Below are 16468 nucleotides of genomic sequence, written 5' to 3'. Positions count from 1 at the left end.
ACAGACCAGTTTTAGCTTTGTCACGTTTAAATCTATTTTTAACTGAGCTGTTGTTCTATTTTCTCTCATCAACATGCTGAGTGTAGGTGTGGTTACCTGGATCAGCTGTGATCAGTATGTTCTCCTGAATGGAGCCATCATGAAGACATTATAGCAGCTTTATAACCTCTTTCCATCGTGCTACAGAAAGTAAAATGATAATCACAAAACCTTATGACCTTTCATATAAAACAAACCTGATCAGTTATAATAATGATAGTAAGGCTGGTGATGTATCACATTATGCATCCATTATAATGGCTTGTGTAGTAAGTTATAAATGTTTCTTATGCCCTTAAAGGAATAATTTGACATTTTGGAAAATACTAATTTTACTTCTACCGCCATTGATTAGATGTAATAATCGACAAGTGCAGCAGAAAACATGCCTGCATTTTAATTTCTGATCAGTTAAAAAAATGCATTGTTTTGTATTTGACTTGAACTTCTGGAAATGGACTTTTCATATTATTATATTCATCATATTCTGATGTATTGAGATGCTGCTGTACGTCTGTAGCCTGCAGCAGAGACTTCTGTGTCTGATAGTGTCGATTGGTCGTTTTCTCTTTTTTTTTTTTTGTCATCAAAGGGTCTTTAAGAGGTTTGATCCCCATTAAATAAGATCCCCACTAAGCGGGGTGAGGCAGCTTTCAGTTATTCTGCTCCTCACCTGTGGAACAAACTACCTGCAGATCTGAGGTCTGCCCAAACGGTCAGCTCCTTTAAATCAGGACTAAAAACACACTTATCTGCTCTACTCTACTGCCCTTACTTTTTAACTACACAATGTTTGACTTGTGCTTTTTATTATTTTATCTCTTTTTTTTTTATCCTGCTGTATCTTCCCTGTTTTAATTGACTGTTTTTACTGTTTTCAATTGTGTCTTGCTGTTTTTAATGTGTATGTAAAGCACTTTGAATTACCTTGTGTTGAATTGTGCTATACAAATAAACTTGAACTTGAACTTGAACGTCATACAAGCTTGGTACAACATCAAATGACACCTTTTAAAGTTATCACATTGTTTTTTTATTCTTACAAATCAAACAGAATATGTACAATAGTGTTCACACAAAGTGATATTCAGGATAAGAGTGAACAGCATCAACGTTTAGAAGATTTATCAAAAACAGGTTCATTTATCACTCAAAGCAGGGAAGCTGTGATTACAATAAAAGGCAATCAATGGTAGGACTTTACAGGTTTACTTAAAGGCTCATGGCTTTACATGACTCAGCTGTTTTCTTGTGGTTACATCCCCCTCCTGAGGCCTTTTGTAATCCACCCAGCTGCAAACGTTAAAGTAGATGTTAAGGATGTAGCTGCAGCTTCCTCTGCCACTAGAGCAGCAGCAGCAGCAGGAGCAGCTGCAGCTACTCCTGCTGCTGCTGCTGTCACAGCCACCTGAGTCCCTGCAGTTCTCATGAAGCCTCCCCACTTGCTCCACCATTCCTTTGATTTCATCTTTTTCTGAGCCTCTTCGAACATGATCCTGGTGTAATAGTTACCATTTAACTCCACTTTCTTGTCTATCATTTCAAACAGATCAGCCACCTGAGTGCGATTTTCCATGCGTGTGTTGTCAAACACAATGTAGCCAGATGTGCAGTCTCTGATGAACTTTTTGAACTCAGGACTTTTCTTTAAGTAAGTCTCAACAGACTTGTCCTTCAGCTCATCTCCCCTAGTGAAGAGCACCAGTGTGTATTCTGAGGCTTCCTCTCCAAAGTTGTCTGTGATCCACATGACAGTCTTCTGCTCCTCTTGTGTGAAGCGTACATCCAGTCTGACCACCAGCAGGAATATGTGTGGTCCTGGGGCAGACAGCTGGAGACATTTCTCTATCTCCCTCTTTAGCTGCTCGTCCTTCATCACCGTGTCAAACACACCGGGGGTGTCCACCACACTCACAGATCTTCCATCAAAGTGGCCAGTTTGTCTCTCACATGTCTCTGTCACAGAGGAGGCAGACATCTCTGAGGTGAAAGCTTTTCGTCCCAGGATGGTGTTTCCTGTAGAACTCTTTCCTGATCCAGTCTTCCCCAGCAGGACCATCCTCAGGTGGCTGACCTCCAGAGAGCCGTGAGAGTCTGTGGGCAGAAACACCAGGAGACAATTCATTTCAGTTGCTAGGTTTTGGGTCAGCTCACGTTATATAAGGACAAAAAGGCTGCATGCACTCACCTTCAGCTGAGCTTAACCCCATCATGCTGCAGAGAAAGAAAAACCAACAGACACAAGTCAAACTTGTCTTGAACCACAAAACATCCAGATCTCAGTGTGTCTGGACTCCTCTGGGCTGCTGATCCCTCCCTCTGTTTCCTTTCCACCCTCAGTGATTTCCAGAGAAATGAAACTCATGAAACTCTCTCTCTCTCTCTCTCTCTCTCTCTCTCCCTCTCTCTCTCTCTCTCTCTCTCTCTCTCTCTCTCTCTCTCTCTCTCTCTCCCTCTCTCTCTCTCTCTCTCTCTCTCTCTCTCTCTCTCTCTGGGGGTAACATGGAGTTCCAAACATTATTCAACAGTTTAGATTCTACTGCACATCGAGCCTTTGGCATGCTAAAGCTGGTGACATCATAGTCAGCTTAGCACGCTTTTAAAGGAGACGTGGCATCATAACCCATGAAGAAGAAACCACTGATATAGTTGATGAATAACTTGTACTGATTAATAATGTCATTGATAATGAAGGTTCAAGAGTCCTCTTTATTGGCATCATGCAAGACAGGATTGCAAAATAAAATGCAACTTGCACAATGCACACAGAGAAAAGAAACAAATATATGAGACAAAGACATTAATAGAATCTAAATGAGAAAAAAAACAGAAAAAGGTAGAATATAGAAATCTTAAAAAACCCACACATCAGATAGATAGATAGATATTTTATTGTCCTTATCAGGAAATGTGTTTACACAGCCTGTACATGTCCTTCAGACACACACACAGACACAGGATACATACAGACAACACGACGCAACAAAAATATACACTTAGTCCAGCACATTTATCACATTTAACCCTCAGGCATAAGACCCCCTCTGGTGGTTACCGGGGTGCTTAGTTTAGAGCTGATACAGCAGAAGATACTAAACTTCTGCTGTGGTGAGTGTGTTTACAGGCCAGGGTCCTGTATCTGCGGCTAGATGATAACAGCACACATGATGAGTTGAGGCGGAGGCTGGGGTCATGTTCAGCTAAAGATAAGAGTGAACAGCTTCATGTTCATTAAGTTGTATTGTTGAAACCTGAACGCAACATGAAGACGTGTTGCATTTTCATTGCTCAGAGTGTTTCCAGTAGTTGTGATACAATGAAGAGCAAAGGAAACTGATCAGGTGAGACAACTTTCCAAGTTGTTGTTCCAAATTAGAAACTAAGTTTTCCCATTTTTTCTGAAACCACATGAATGCATCATAAAGGTCCCAGTGTTAACAAAAGTAAAAAAAGATGAATGTGTCCACCCTGTGAATTGTATGCACTTCAAAGTGTAATGGGTTCATCCATGGCCCATCCTCCATCCTTCCACCAGGTTTCATAAAAGCTGGGCCAACAGTCTTTAAGTAATCCTGCTGGCAAACAGACAAAGTGACCTGAATGTCAGGACCGGTGACCAGAACTCAAACGCAGACCAGAGATCAGAGAGATATGGGTGGTTTTATTTCATTTCAGTGAACCTGTAACCATGTGACTACAACCCTCGGGTAGGAGGCATTATACCAAATTAATCGCAGCTGTGGGTGCGCCGTCAATCACTACACCTGTGTATATATATGAGGCGCACCCAAGCACTCTCCCTCTTTCTATCCTCCTGGTCGGTAAGGCTTATACCTGTGTGTGAGTATTCACAATTCACTGATTCCTCACGGCGTTCGTGCCGATTGTTGGGCTGCCTTGCATTTGGCCCCCCTTTGGCGTGCCGTGAATTTTGTCTGTTTATTACAGAGAGAAGAGTTTGTCAGAGACACGCTGCCGCACCGTGTGTTTGGCGTCTTGTGCAGACTCGCTCGCTGGCTTGGTGAGTATTTACTGGGCTCACCTGCTGTTGGTGAGCTCTCGCCACCCTTCGTTCTGGGGTGGTATTACATTCAGCTCCGCAATTAATCTGGTTTGCTGAGCAAGTTTTGAGGTCCCTCCGGCTGGTGCGCCGCAGGTGTTCTGGAGTGGTATTGCACCCAGGCTGACAATTATCTGGAATGTAAAATTTAGTTTTTGTTTTTTTTTTTTCTATGGAAAACAATAGGATAAATTGGCTTAGCACAATTTGTTCATGCTTGGACTCACTGGTTTTTCTCTAATTTGGAATATATTGTTCCATGTTTGTTGTATTAAACCTTCCAGATCTGGTGTGACCGCCACATTTTCCCTACCTGAAAAGGATGGCGTCTCTGGATGGCGACAAGGACTGCAGTGGTCCTGATGATGGCATGACACCTGGCCAAGAGCCAGTTCCACGGAGTTCAGATGCTCCAGCTGGCGGGAAGAAGGCCAGTAAGAAGCGGAAGTGGACCGAGCCAGACCGCTTAAACGATCCAAGGGTGGAAAATGCGTAAGACCATCGAATGTATGGCTGCAAATCAGCACCGCCTCATTGATCTACCACACGACACCCCTATGGCGGTGCCTCCCCATCCTGATGCTATGTCTCTCTCTGCCTCAAATAACTTGGATAAGACCACTAGCTCTGGCTGTGGCTCCGTTGGGCAGCTAGATGTCTATAGTGATGAGGAGTTTGACACCAACTCCCAAATGGACAAGGTTTGTCCTGAGTCCAGTGATTTTTCTATTGGATCTCTGCTCACACGGGCAGCAGCAGCTGCTGGGCTTCCTCCCCCGTCGTCACCTCCAAAGGCCTCTGCACTGGACCGGGATCCCGGGAGCCAGAGACAGGCCCTGTTGCCATTGTATCCTGATTTTGTTGCACGTTTGCAGAAATCTTGGGCTCACCCAAAAGAGGTGACTGCAGCCCGCTCTGCACTTAGCATCCTGGAGGGTGCTGGATGGGGTGTCGAAGGTGGGCAAGACCTTTGCATTGTTGGCAGGGGCTCCGCCTACGAGCAGTAGAGCTGTGCGCCACCCCAATAAGAAGTGCCGCACGACTGATGGATTAGTCGCTAAGGCTTACCAGTCTGTAGCCATGGCGTCACGGCTGGCAAACACCAATGCTCTTTTTTTTAAAGATTATTTTTTTGGCATTTTGTTGCTTTATTGATAGTGAGAGATAGAAAGGGGGTGATAGAGGGGAAGACATGCGGCAAAGGGAGCTCAGGCCGGATTCGAACCCGGCTCCGCCGCAGCACACGGCATACATGGTTAGCGCTCTACCGGTGTGAGCCACCGGGACACCCCAACACCAATGCTCTTTTGCTGGTTTATTTGGAGAGCCTGATTCGGGACCTGGAGTCCAAAGGCTCAGCTGATCACCTGCCGGAAATGATCAAGGTGGTGGACACTGTGATCCAGGGCGCTAGCTCCCAAGCCAGGGTTCTTGGTAACTCCATGGCGCAATTGACCATGGCCCGGCGGCATGTGTGGTTGAGCCAGTCAGGATTATCTGATGGTGATAGGGCTGCTGTCCTAGAGGCTGCTATTACCCCTGGAGACGTGTTCGGGCCGACAGCAGAGGCTGCGTTGGATGAGGCCCAGAAGGTCAGGCTGCGCACGCAGTCCATTCAATGGCCTGGGCAGTCTAGGCCTGGGCCATCTAGAGCTGTTGCTCAGGGTCCTCTGAAGAGGCATAGAAACCCCCAGCGGACTCGTCCCATGGAGCAGGGCTCCTCACGGGGTTTCGGACAGGTGCAGCAGGGGATTCCTCGGCATCAGGTGCAGGTCCAGCAAAGACGCAGACGTGCTGATTATAGGGCAGCAGAGCCCCGCCAGCGCTCCTGACGGTGCGCATCCACTGGCGCTGGCTTTTTCCATCACCCAGCTAAACGCTTGGCGCCAGTGCACCTCCTGTCCATGGGTGATGAATACTCTGGAGTTCGGGTACCGTCTGCAGTTCAGGGTCCATCCCCCTCGCTTTTGTGGGATTTTGGAAACCCCAATGAAGGAAGCAACTCGATCTGCTATTCTGGCTGACGAGATCTCCGCCTTATTGGGGAAGGGTGCGATACAGCCTCTGTCTCCAGACGGAGCAAGACAGGGGTATTATTCCCCTTACTTCCTTGTCCCAAAGCGGACCGGGGGGTTCCGCCCCATTCTAGATCTGAGGCAACTAAACAAACATCTGAAAGTGCTTCCCTTCAGGATGCTCAGGTTGAGAGCATTGTTTCAGGCCATAAGGTTGGGCGATTGGTTCACAACAGTGGACCTTCGCGACGCCTATTTTCACATTCCCATCAGTCGGGACCACAGGAAGTTCCTCAGGTTTTCCTTTCGAGACAGGGCCTTCGAGTACAGAGTCCTTCCCTTTGGTCTGTCCCTTTCACCTCAAACTTTCACCAAGTGCATGGAGTTTGTACACCAGGATGTGTGTCTACCCAGAGACAAGGGGAGGATGCTTACCCTGTCGAAGGAAGGCATCAAAGTCCTCAGGTGGTGGAGCCGGTCACAGGCTGTCCGAGATGGTGTTCCCTTGGGCCAAGATGGCAGCAGGGTCACCATAACGACCGATGCCTCCCTATCAGGCTGGGGCACAGTCTGGGAGGGCAGGACTGCTCGGGGGCACTGGGGCACAGCGCAGCAGGGGTGGCATATAAACCACCTGGAGATGGAAGCTGTTCGCTTGGCCCTGAGACACTTCCTCCCGGTGGCACAGGGGAGACAGGTTCTGGTTCGAACAGACAGCACATCGGTGGTGGCTTACATCAACCGTCAAGGCGGGTTGAAGTTGCCATCCCTACATGCAAGGGTGCGTCAGCTGCTCCTGTGGACTCAGCCCATGAAGGTGTTCCTGAGAGCCTTTTATCTTCCAGGACCTCAGAATGTGGCGGCGGATCTGCTGTCACGGAGAGGTCCTCACCCTGGCGAGTGGAGACTGCACCCACAGATAGTGGACCAAATTTGGTGTCGCTTTGGTCGGGCACTGGTGGACCTTTTTGCCACATCAGAGAACACCCACTGTCCTCTGTGGTCATCAATGCACGGGCCTCCAGGACCCCTGGGAACAGATGCAATGAGCCTGTCATGGCCTCAGGTGAAGCTCTGTGCATTCCCGCCACTCCCTCTCCTGCCGGCTTTCCTCAGGAGGGTCAGGTGTTCGCATGCCCAGGTGCTCTTGGTGGCACCCGACTGGCCACAGAGACCGTGGATGACGAGCATCTGCGAGATGCTGGACGGTTGCCCATGGCGTCTCCCGGTCAGACTGGACCTGTTATCCCAGGTGCAGGGCAAGATATGGCACACAAATCCCCTGGTTCTGAACCTTCATGTATGGCCCTTGAACGGCAGCATCTGACATCCCTTGGAGGTAGGGGTCGTGGAGACTTTGCAAGCCTCGCGGGCCCCCTCCACTCAACTGCAGTATATGAGTAAGTGGAGAGTGTTTACGGACTGGTGCCGTGCAAATAACAAGGACCCCTTGACTTGTCACATCTCGGTCATCCTCTCCTTCCTCCAGCACCTTTTTGTGCTGGGTCGGGCTGAATCTACCATCAGGGGTTATCTTGCTGCAGTCTCAACTGTGCATGATAAGTGTGATGGTTTTTCCCCAGGTGCGCATCCCCTGGCTTCACAGTTCTTGCGAGGGGTGAGACGGAGACGTCCACCCTGGAAACTTCTGCTACCCCCATGGGATCTCCAGGTGGTCCTTGGGGCTCTTTGCTTTCCCCCTTTTGAGTCACTGTCGGGCACTGACCTTCGTCTTCTAAGTTGGAAGACTGGTTTTCTTTTGGCACTTGCCTCGGCCAAACGGGTGAGTGAGCTGAATGCCCTCTCCGTAGGCGTGGCATGTCTCAGGTTTGGGGACAATATGGTCCAGCTTTTGCCAAATCCAGCTTTTCAGCCTAAGGTTTTGCCTAAAAATTTTGTATCCAGGCCTCTGGTTCTTGAGGCCTTCCATCCACCACCACATACCTCCTCAGAAGCTGAGAGGCTTCACAACTTGTGCCCGGTGAGGGCCCTCAGGTTCTATGTTGACCGCACAAAGTCCTACCGTGCTTCAGACAGCCTGTTTGTGTCTTATGGAGGGACCACATTGGGCAAGGCTGTTACAAAACAACGTCTGGCCCATTGGATAGTGGATCTCATAGCCCTTGCGTATGAGCATGCCGGGGTGGATCCCCCTTCAAGACTCGTGGCGCACTCCACTAGGGGAATTGCCACTACATGGGCTATGTTAAGGGGTGCACCCTTGGAAGAGGTGTTAGCTGCAGCTGGCTGGTCTTCCTCATTGACATTCGCCCGGTTTTACCGTCTTAACCTGGCTTCTTTTGTTATCCCCTCATCTGTTCTCGGGGTTGCAGCACATAATTAAATTTGTTGCTGTTTTTGTTTATAAGGTCACTTCCCTCTCTTATGTACGATTGAGTGATATTGGGTCATGTGTTTCTGTTAACACCATTTTCCAGAGAGACGGATTTTTTGTTTACCATGCTTTATTCAATCATGATAATAAAAAGCTTGAACCCAGTTGATTGTGTTCAATGTATTTCCTGAGATGTCATCTGAATGACCTCTGTGCACATAATGTCCTGTATTTAACCTGCAGGTGGTGCCACATCCCTCTCCTCGTGACTGATTTGGTATTCAGTTGTCACATGGTTACAGGTTCACTGAAATGAAATAAAACGAAGGTTTACGTATGTAAACACGGTTTTATGAATGAAGTGAACCTGTAACCATCCGAGGTCACTCGGCGATGAAGGTAGGCATCCTTCCCAGTCGATAGAAAGAGGGAGAGTGCTTGGGTGCGCCTCATATATATACACAGGTGTAGTGATTGACAGCGCACCCACAGCTGCGATTAATTTGGTATAATGCCTCCTACCCGAGGGTTGTAGTCACATGGTTACAGGTTCACTTCATTCATAAAACCGTGTTTACATACGTAAACCTTCGTTTTATTTAGAGTTTTCACACAGATAAACGGGTCGTGAGGGTGTTGCTGGGAATTCTGATGCGGGTTCGGATCCAGAGCTCTCGGCTGGCTGGTGGGCTGGACTGGGTGCAGGCTGGAGCAAGACGGTGCAAGGCAGAGAAAACAAGGTTTAGGTACAGGCAAAAAGCAGAGTAAACTTCTAAGTTGCTGGTGAGTCTCATACAAACTGATGCGACGATCCGGCGGGGACTGGAAGGCTGGTCTGGTCTTTTATAGGTGAGTTGATTGTGGAATGAGGAACCGGAGTGCAGGACTGATGAGATGTGTTGCAGGTGTGTAGGCTGGAGCTGCAGTGACCATGCCCCCCAGCAGTAATGCATGCAACATAAAGGTCACAGCCGGAGGTTGTGACACTGAAAACATGATCTCCACAGTTCAAATTCACAGATGCACTATCTGTATTTCATGCATGCTCCATGCACTTACATACACTTTTACAGTGTCTTTTTTTCAAACATTTTCTGCATTTATTCAACACAATGTGCTGTCAGCAGTTAACAATTATTATTAGTCTGTGGATTATAATGACGTGTTGGTGGTGGAGAGGTAAAGAGGAAGTGACCTTTGGGATGAGATGCCTGTGTTCCTGCAGGACCAGTTCTCCCATGTTGACATACCACACATGCTGAGTGTAGGTGTGTCTACCTGGATCAGCTGTGATCAGTGTGTTCTCTTGAAGGGAGCCATCATGAAGCTTTCTTGCAGAGAGTTGGATTAGAACACTGACGAACACTAAACATGACCATATTTTAATTTCCGATCAGTTGAAAATTGCATTCTTTCCATGTGTTAGATCATTTCATTTATTATTCTATACAAAATTGGAATTCACCTGGTTCAAAATGAGCACCTTACATTTCTATTATTATGCAGTCTATGGTACAACATCAACAACACTTAAACACATATTTAAATTCAACCTTAAATTTTATTCTGTTCTTCACACAAATTTTCAGGATGATAGTGTACAGCATCAACAACACGTGTTAAACACATGTCTAGATTTATTTTTTTATTCTTACAAGTCAAACAGAAAAATTTACAATAGTGTTCTCCACACAAAGTGATATTCAGGATAAAGTGAACAGCATCAACGTTTCAAAGATTCATCATTAAAGGGTCAACTATCATTCAGAGCCAGGCCTGTGATTAATATGTATGATTGTACAATAATGAAATGAAGAAATAAAGTCTTGACCAAAAAAGTAAGAAAATGAGTTAGGGCTCATGCATGACAAAGGAGTTAACTGAATGACTTTACACATGTAGGTGGATTCATGTCTTGACATTTACATTTAGTCATTTAGCAGACGCTTTTATCCAAAGCGACTTACAGGAAGAGTAAAAACAAACAATCAAGGTATAGTGCAATAATAATTAGTACATCGTGACATGACTCAGCTGTCTGTTTTTGGTTTCATCCATGCCCCGGTGGCCTTAGCAACCGCTGCACCTGCGACTAAAACTGCTGCTATGGTTGGAGCTGCTACTTCCTCTGCCAATGCAAAAGCACGAGCTGCAGGGAAAGCTGCGGTTGCTGCTGTAAAAAACATCTGATTACCTGCAGCGTGCATGTTTTCTTGTGGTTACACCCCCCTCCTGAGGCCTTTTGTAATCCACCCAGCTATTGACATTAAAGTAGATATTATGGAAGTAGCCTCTTCACTAGAGCAGCAGCAGCAGCAGCAGCAACTCTAGGGACAGCTGGTGCAACTACAGGGGCAGCTGCTACTGCTACTCCCGCAGCCACATGAGTCCCTGCAGTTTTCAAGTAGCCTCCCAACTTGCTCCACCATTCCTTTGATTTAATCTTTTTCTGAGCCTCTTCATACATGATCCTGGTGTAATGGTTACCATTTAACTGCACTATCTTGTCTATCTTTTCAAACAGATTAGCCACCTGGGTGTGATTTTCCTTGCGTGTGTTGTCAAACACAGTGTAGCCAGATGTGCAGTCTCTGATGAACTTTTTGAACTCAGGACTTTCCTGTAAGCAAGCCTCAACAGACTTGTCCTTCAGCACATCTCCCCTAGTGAAGAGCACCAGTGTGTATTTGGAGGCTTCCTCTCCAAAGTTGTCTTTGATCCACTTGAAAGAAGTCTTCTCCTCTTCTGTCAGACGTACATCCAATCTCATCACCAGCAGGAATATGTGTGGTCCTGGGGCAGACAGCATGATGCATTTCTCTATCTCACTCTTTAACTGCTCTTCATTCATCTTTGTGTCAAACACACCGGGGGTGTCCACCACACTCACAGTTCTTCTGTCTAAGTGTGCGTTTTTTTTTTCACATGTGGTTGTAACAGAGGACAGAGAAATCCCTGAGGTAAAAGCTTCCCACCCCAGGATGGTGTTCCCTGTATCACTCTTTCCTGATCCAGTCTTCCCCAGCAGGACGATCCTCAGTTCTGTGATAACTGGAGAGATGGAGCCTGTTGACGACATATGAACAACAAAAGTAAAACCGTTTGTGTGAATTATTGGGTCAGCTCACATAAGAAATGCAAAATACCCGATTATATGCCAACACACATGTAAAGACACTCACCTTCATTTGATGAACTCATGCTGGTGTAGAGAAAGAACCAGGAAACACAAGTCAGACCTGACTTTGAACAGCAGAATCTTAATCTTTTCTTCAGGATGGCTGTACGTCTGTATAGTTATTACTCCTTCTCTCTCTCTCTCCGCCTCAGTGATTTACCAGAAATGAAACTACAAATTCTATGAAGCTTAGAGGGAAACATGCTCAGGTGGGTGGCACCCTACTCTTAATAGTTTAGACACACCCTCAAGGTGACTTGGCATCATAACTCATTTGCATTATGCTATTGTAGAAAGGGGTGTAAACTCAGTTCAGAGAGCCCGTTTTGATCTTAAGTGGGTCGGACCAGAAAACCATTATATAATAACCTATTAATATGTTGTTTGTCTCCTTTCTTTAAGTGTAAAGGAGCAGATTACATTCTGAAATGTGTTAACAATAATCTATTCACAAAATGTATGATGACCAGCCTGAGATGTCTTGAGAAAAACAAGTGCAATTTCAACATGTCTCAGTTTCTCCACATTGAGTCTGTTTAGTGGTGGAACTTTAAAATACAAAAGACTTTTCTCTTTTTTATCACAGAAGAATGAACATCCCTGTCTGCAGAGAGAGAAATCTCTGAAATAAAAGCATCCCACCCCCAGGATGGTGTATAAAAACATTTCAAGACCTGGAAATCCTTTTAATTTTCCATACATCTCCACTCCTGTGCAGAAACGCTGACATCACCACATATTCAAGTGGAAGCTATGAAGGAAGCAAGTAAAGTTATCCCCTGCCTTAGAAAAATCATTTACAAATGATGCTTGATGCTGTAGCCTGTGTGAAGCACATGGGGCCTAAAAGAGCCTTGCAATGTCATCTAGTGGGCCATGTTAGAAAAACTGCATGAGGAAACCTTGAAAATTGATAATCTGTCACCAACAGTAAAAACCTCACCATTTTTCTGCGGAGATCGTTGATGGGAAATGAAGAGCTGGAGACGTCCAAGTTCTCAGTTTAACATAGTTTTATTACAATACGTCAAAAAATGTGCATTTTACAGAGATTCTCCGGGTTCAAAAACTCATGTCCCTGATACAAACAGACGGGTTTCAGTTGGTGAAGTCTGAACCACGTCTCTCTCCCTGAACACATTAAAATACTAACATTTGTTAACAAAACATGCTGGTCGATTTCCTCCAGGAAGTCCCGCCTTCTTGATCGCTGATTCGCCAGTTTTAATCAATACAAAGCGGCACGTCATGCCAGCTGGGCATACGATCTTGCTGCCCCGGACAAGGCCATCCTGACCTGGCTTCTTCTCCAGAACATTCAACAAAAACCTCCTGCCTTGTTATGTCTTACAGAGATATCATGTCTTACAGAGCCAAAGGATTTTCACTGTCTCACATAGATTCTAAAAGTCTAAAAATATGAAACAGACAATGAAATATATGTAGTCAAAGTTTCTAAACCAAAATTAACACACAAACATAATAATTGTATCAAAATCATATTGTCTGACTTAATATAAATGCACAGAGATATTTATTACACTCAAGGTTTGACCTTTGATAGTGACCTGCGTCACTCACAGAGACAGACACCAGAGGAGCAGAAATCAAGCATCAAATCATTTACCACTATAGAAAATAATCAATTATTTTAACAGCCAGATTGGACCCTTTGGTGATCCAGTTCTGGGCCTTGGGCCACATGTTTGACCACAGAAACCAAAGATCTAGTCCACATTATGACTTGACTAACTTTTCTGTCAAAATGCCCATTTTCCTTGATATTTTAGCCGTATAGGATGGCACAGTGAAAGAAGTAGTCAGTGCTCTGTGTCGCACACTGAGAAACTGTATAAATGAGACAAACACGTTCTATAAGAAAAAAATGGAGGATGCTTGACAAGATTGAGAAAAGAACATAAGGAAATATTGCTTTCTCAAACCTGCATTAACTTTTTTTTACAGAGAAAAAGCCAACAAGCTAGACCAGTCAGCCTGCACGGTCAAAGCCAAGTGCACTTTCCAAACTCTGCTGCTAGCTTCTTCCTGTCAGACATCTTACCAGGCAGATAACCACCAGCAGCCTTGCTGTTCTTGCAAATGCAAATAATGAAGAGCGTGCACCCATGTACCTGGAATGACAGGACGCTGAGGCCAGTGTGGAGACAGTAGGAGTGTATCTAACGCCATCTAGTGGCTGAATAAAGAAACTTTTATTTTACCCACCTACATGCTGTTTACACAACTCAAGTTTCCTTAATAACATTTTTTTTCACCAAAAAAAGTTCTGAAAAATCTGAAAGGCCATTTCTAATTCTTTTATCAGTTCTGGACTCTGATTTGACGTCGAGGTTTCTTCATGTTGTCAGGTTTTACCAATGCATCAGGCTCCATGGCCTCAACAAGGCCGCTCCAGCTCCAAGAAATGACAACATGGTAGCAATCAACAAGGCCTGTAACAAAGTGTCCTTGTGCTGTCATTTTCTGCATAACTAGCTGTGTGTGTGTGTATTTAGTATGCAGTATTACACACTGCTGCCCTCCCACACCTCTGTGTATGAGATCCAGAGACACAAGCTGCTCAGTCATAACAGAAGAAAGACACCAAATACTCACATCACACGACTGCAGCGCCAAGACGCCACGAAGATCTTCAACAAGTCGTCTTGACGAGTGACTGAAAGGTACGTTTCATTTATTAAGAAGGAACTCGAGCAAGTCTGGTAAGACGAGTGGAGAATTGCTCGAGCCAAAAAAAAGATGGATTAAGTTTAATCAAATGAAAAATAAATATCAATTCTCTTCCATGTAGTGCTATTTATCAATATAGTTTGTTTTAGTGTCTCTTTCCAGAAATCATAACCTACTTAGTCAAAACATTTCTGAGCAACTAGATTTTTCATGATTTTTGGAGAAGAGACATTCCTGTTGAGTTTTTTAAATGTGATTTTTGGTGCTTTTTGCCCCACAAGCCGAGAGCCATCTAGTTCCATTATACTGAGAGAAAGCAGACATCTCTCACACCAAAATAATCTAGATTGATGAATAGCACTCCAGGTTAGAGAAAATAATATTTATTTATGATTTTGGGGTGTCCCTTGAAAGCTCTTCTTCTTATGGACTTTAATGTTACATTGCATTATTTTGTACTGACAAACTGTCATGCTATCAGCGCTAATCTATGAGTATGCTACAATTCAAAATGTGGTTCTATCAAGTAAAATGGTTGAAAACTCTGTCATCTTAACAGATAAACAAGAGAGGATACTGAGAAGAATAAGTGGACCATCGGACATCTTACTGAATGATTTTACTGTGGGAAGCATTGACTTCCATCCTCTGAGTCCTAGTTAGCTCCTGGTGAGAAGGACAAGAACAGATTTGGACTCAGATTGTTCTCAGGAGATTTTCTCTGAAGTTCCTCCAGTGGCCATGGCGTCCACGGGGCTGCAGCTGCTGGGCTTGGTGCTGGCGGTGGTGGGTTGGGTCTGCGGCGCCCTGGTGTGTGCTGCTCCTCTGTGGCGAGTGTCCGCCTTCGTGGGCGGAGAGCTGGTGATCGCCCAGATGCTGTGGGAGGGGCTGTGGATGAACTGCCTGTCTCAGACCACCGGACACATCCAGTGCAAGACGTACGACTCCACGCTGGCCCTGCCGCGGTCGGCCCAGGCCGCCCGGGGCCTCACCGTGCTCTCCCTGCTGCTCTGCCTGCTGGCCCTCATGCTCGGGGTGGCCGGGGCCAAGTGCACTCACTGCATGGGCGACGGCAACCAGGCGTCCAAGGCTCGGCTGGCCAGGATCGCGGCGCTGCTCTTCCTGGTGGCGGGCTTCGCCTACCTGATCCCCATCTGCTGGACCGCCCACGCCATCATCAGAGACTTCTACGATCCGAACGTTGCAGCGCCTTTAAAGAGAGAGCTGGGGCCGGCGCTGTACCTGGGCTGGGGAGCCAGCCTGATGCTCCTGGTGGGGGGCTCCCTGCTCCACCTGGGCTCCTCCCCAGCAGGAGGGAGAACCATGCCTGTTCTGGGAGGAGCAGCGAAGGACAACCCACATCCAGGCGCCGCCGGAGAGGCGAAACAGGAGAAATCTTTCGTATGAGATGGTTTTATTGTACAAACAAACACAGAGGTCACGACCCCGTCAGACAGGTTACTGGGAACTACAAGGTCCAACACCATCTCAAGGTCCAACACGATCTCAAGGTCCAACACCATCTCAAGGTCCAACACCATCTCACGGTCCAACGCCATCTCAAGGTCCAACACCATCTCAAGGTCCAACACCATCTCAAGGTCCAACACCATCTCACGGTCCAACGCCATCCCAAGGTCCAACACCATCTCAAGGTCCAACACCATCTCACGGTCCAATACCATCTCAAGGTCCAACACCATCTCAAGGTCCAACACCATCTCACGGTCCAACGCCATCCCAAGGTCCAACACCATCTCAAGGTCCAACACCATCTCACGGTCCAACACCATCCCAAGGTCCAACACCATCTCAAGGTCCAACACCATCTCAAGGTCCAACGCCATCCCAAGGTCCAACACCATCTCAAGGTCCAACACCATCTCAAGGTCCAACACCATCTCATGGGAAACCGTACAAACAGCAAACCACTCCATTAGACATTACGTCTGCCACGTCTACGCATTTAAGCTCATTGAATGTCATTTAAAGTCCCGTTTTATGGCTTTTGATATGTGAAATGTTAGCACAATCACAGTTTTAAAACACAATTTGGAGATGTTTTAGGCACCAAAACTACCTGGATAAGGCAACAAAAGTACTTGGTTAAGTTTAGGAAAAGACGTTGTGTAATGTCACGTAACGTAAAC

The 16468-nt window shown here is 46.1% G+C and overlaps 3 protein-coding genes across 3 annotated transcripts; 1 reads left to right on the top strand and 2 right to left on the bottom strand.

Moving 5' to 3' along the window:
* Positions 1-1048: 1048 nt before the first annotated feature.
* LOC131968422 (GTPase IMAP family member 4-like) lies at positions 1049-2387 on the bottom strand. The gene is made up of 2 exons (XM_059329302.1): positions 2228-2387; positions 1049-2133 (listed from the first exon to the last, which is right to left on the bottom strand). Exons 1-2 carry the CDS (start codon positions 2250-2252, stop codon positions 1295-1297), a joined length of 864 nt encoding a protein of 287 aa, XP_059185285.1. The 5' UTR covers positions 2253-2387; the 3' UTR covers positions 1049-1294.
* An 8340-nt stretch (positions 2388-10727) lies between these two features.
* Positions 10728-11767, bottom strand: LOC131991953 (GTPase IMAP family member 7-like). The gene is made up of 2 exons (XM_059357295.1): positions 11632-11767; positions 10728-11515 (listed from the first exon to the last, which is right to left on the bottom strand). Exons 1-2 carry the CDS (start codon positions 11648-11650, stop codon positions 10728-10730), a joined length of 807 nt encoding a protein of 268 aa, XP_059213278.1. The 5' UTR covers positions 11651-11767.
* Positions 11768-15056: 3289 nt separating this feature from the next.
* Positions 15057-15725, top strand: LOC131959939 (claudin-9-like). The gene has a single exon (XM_059325187.1). The coding sequence runs from the start codon at positions 15060-15062 to the stop codon at positions 15723-15725; it is 666 nt and encodes a 221-aa protein (XP_059181170.1). The 5' UTR covers positions 15057-15059.
* Positions 15726-16468: the final 743 nt, after the last annotated feature.

Source organism: Centropristis striata, chromosome 1, assembly GCF_030273125.1.
Source record: "Centropristis striata isolate RG_2023a ecotype Rhode Island chromosome 1, C.striata_1.0, whole genome shotgun sequence".
NCBI classification, from domain to species: Eukaryota; Metazoa; Chordata; class Actinopteri; order Perciformes; family Serranidae; genus Centropristis; species Centropristis striata.
Note: the sequence above shows the minus strand (reverse complement) of the source record. Positions and strands in the feature narration are given on the sequence as shown.

Coding starts and splice junctions, on each gene's coding strand:
- LOC131968422 (XM_059329302.1), bottom strand. CDS start 2,252: ATGATGGGGTTAAGCTCAGCTGAAG. Junction 2,134..2,227: donor GGGGTTAAGCTCAGCTGAAG/GTGAGTGCATGC, acceptor TTCTGCCCACAG/ACTCTCACGGCTCTCTGGAG.
- LOC131959939 (XM_059325187.1), top strand. CDS start 15,060: ATGGCGTCCACGGGGCTGCAGCTGCTGGGCTTGGTGCTGGCGGTGGTG.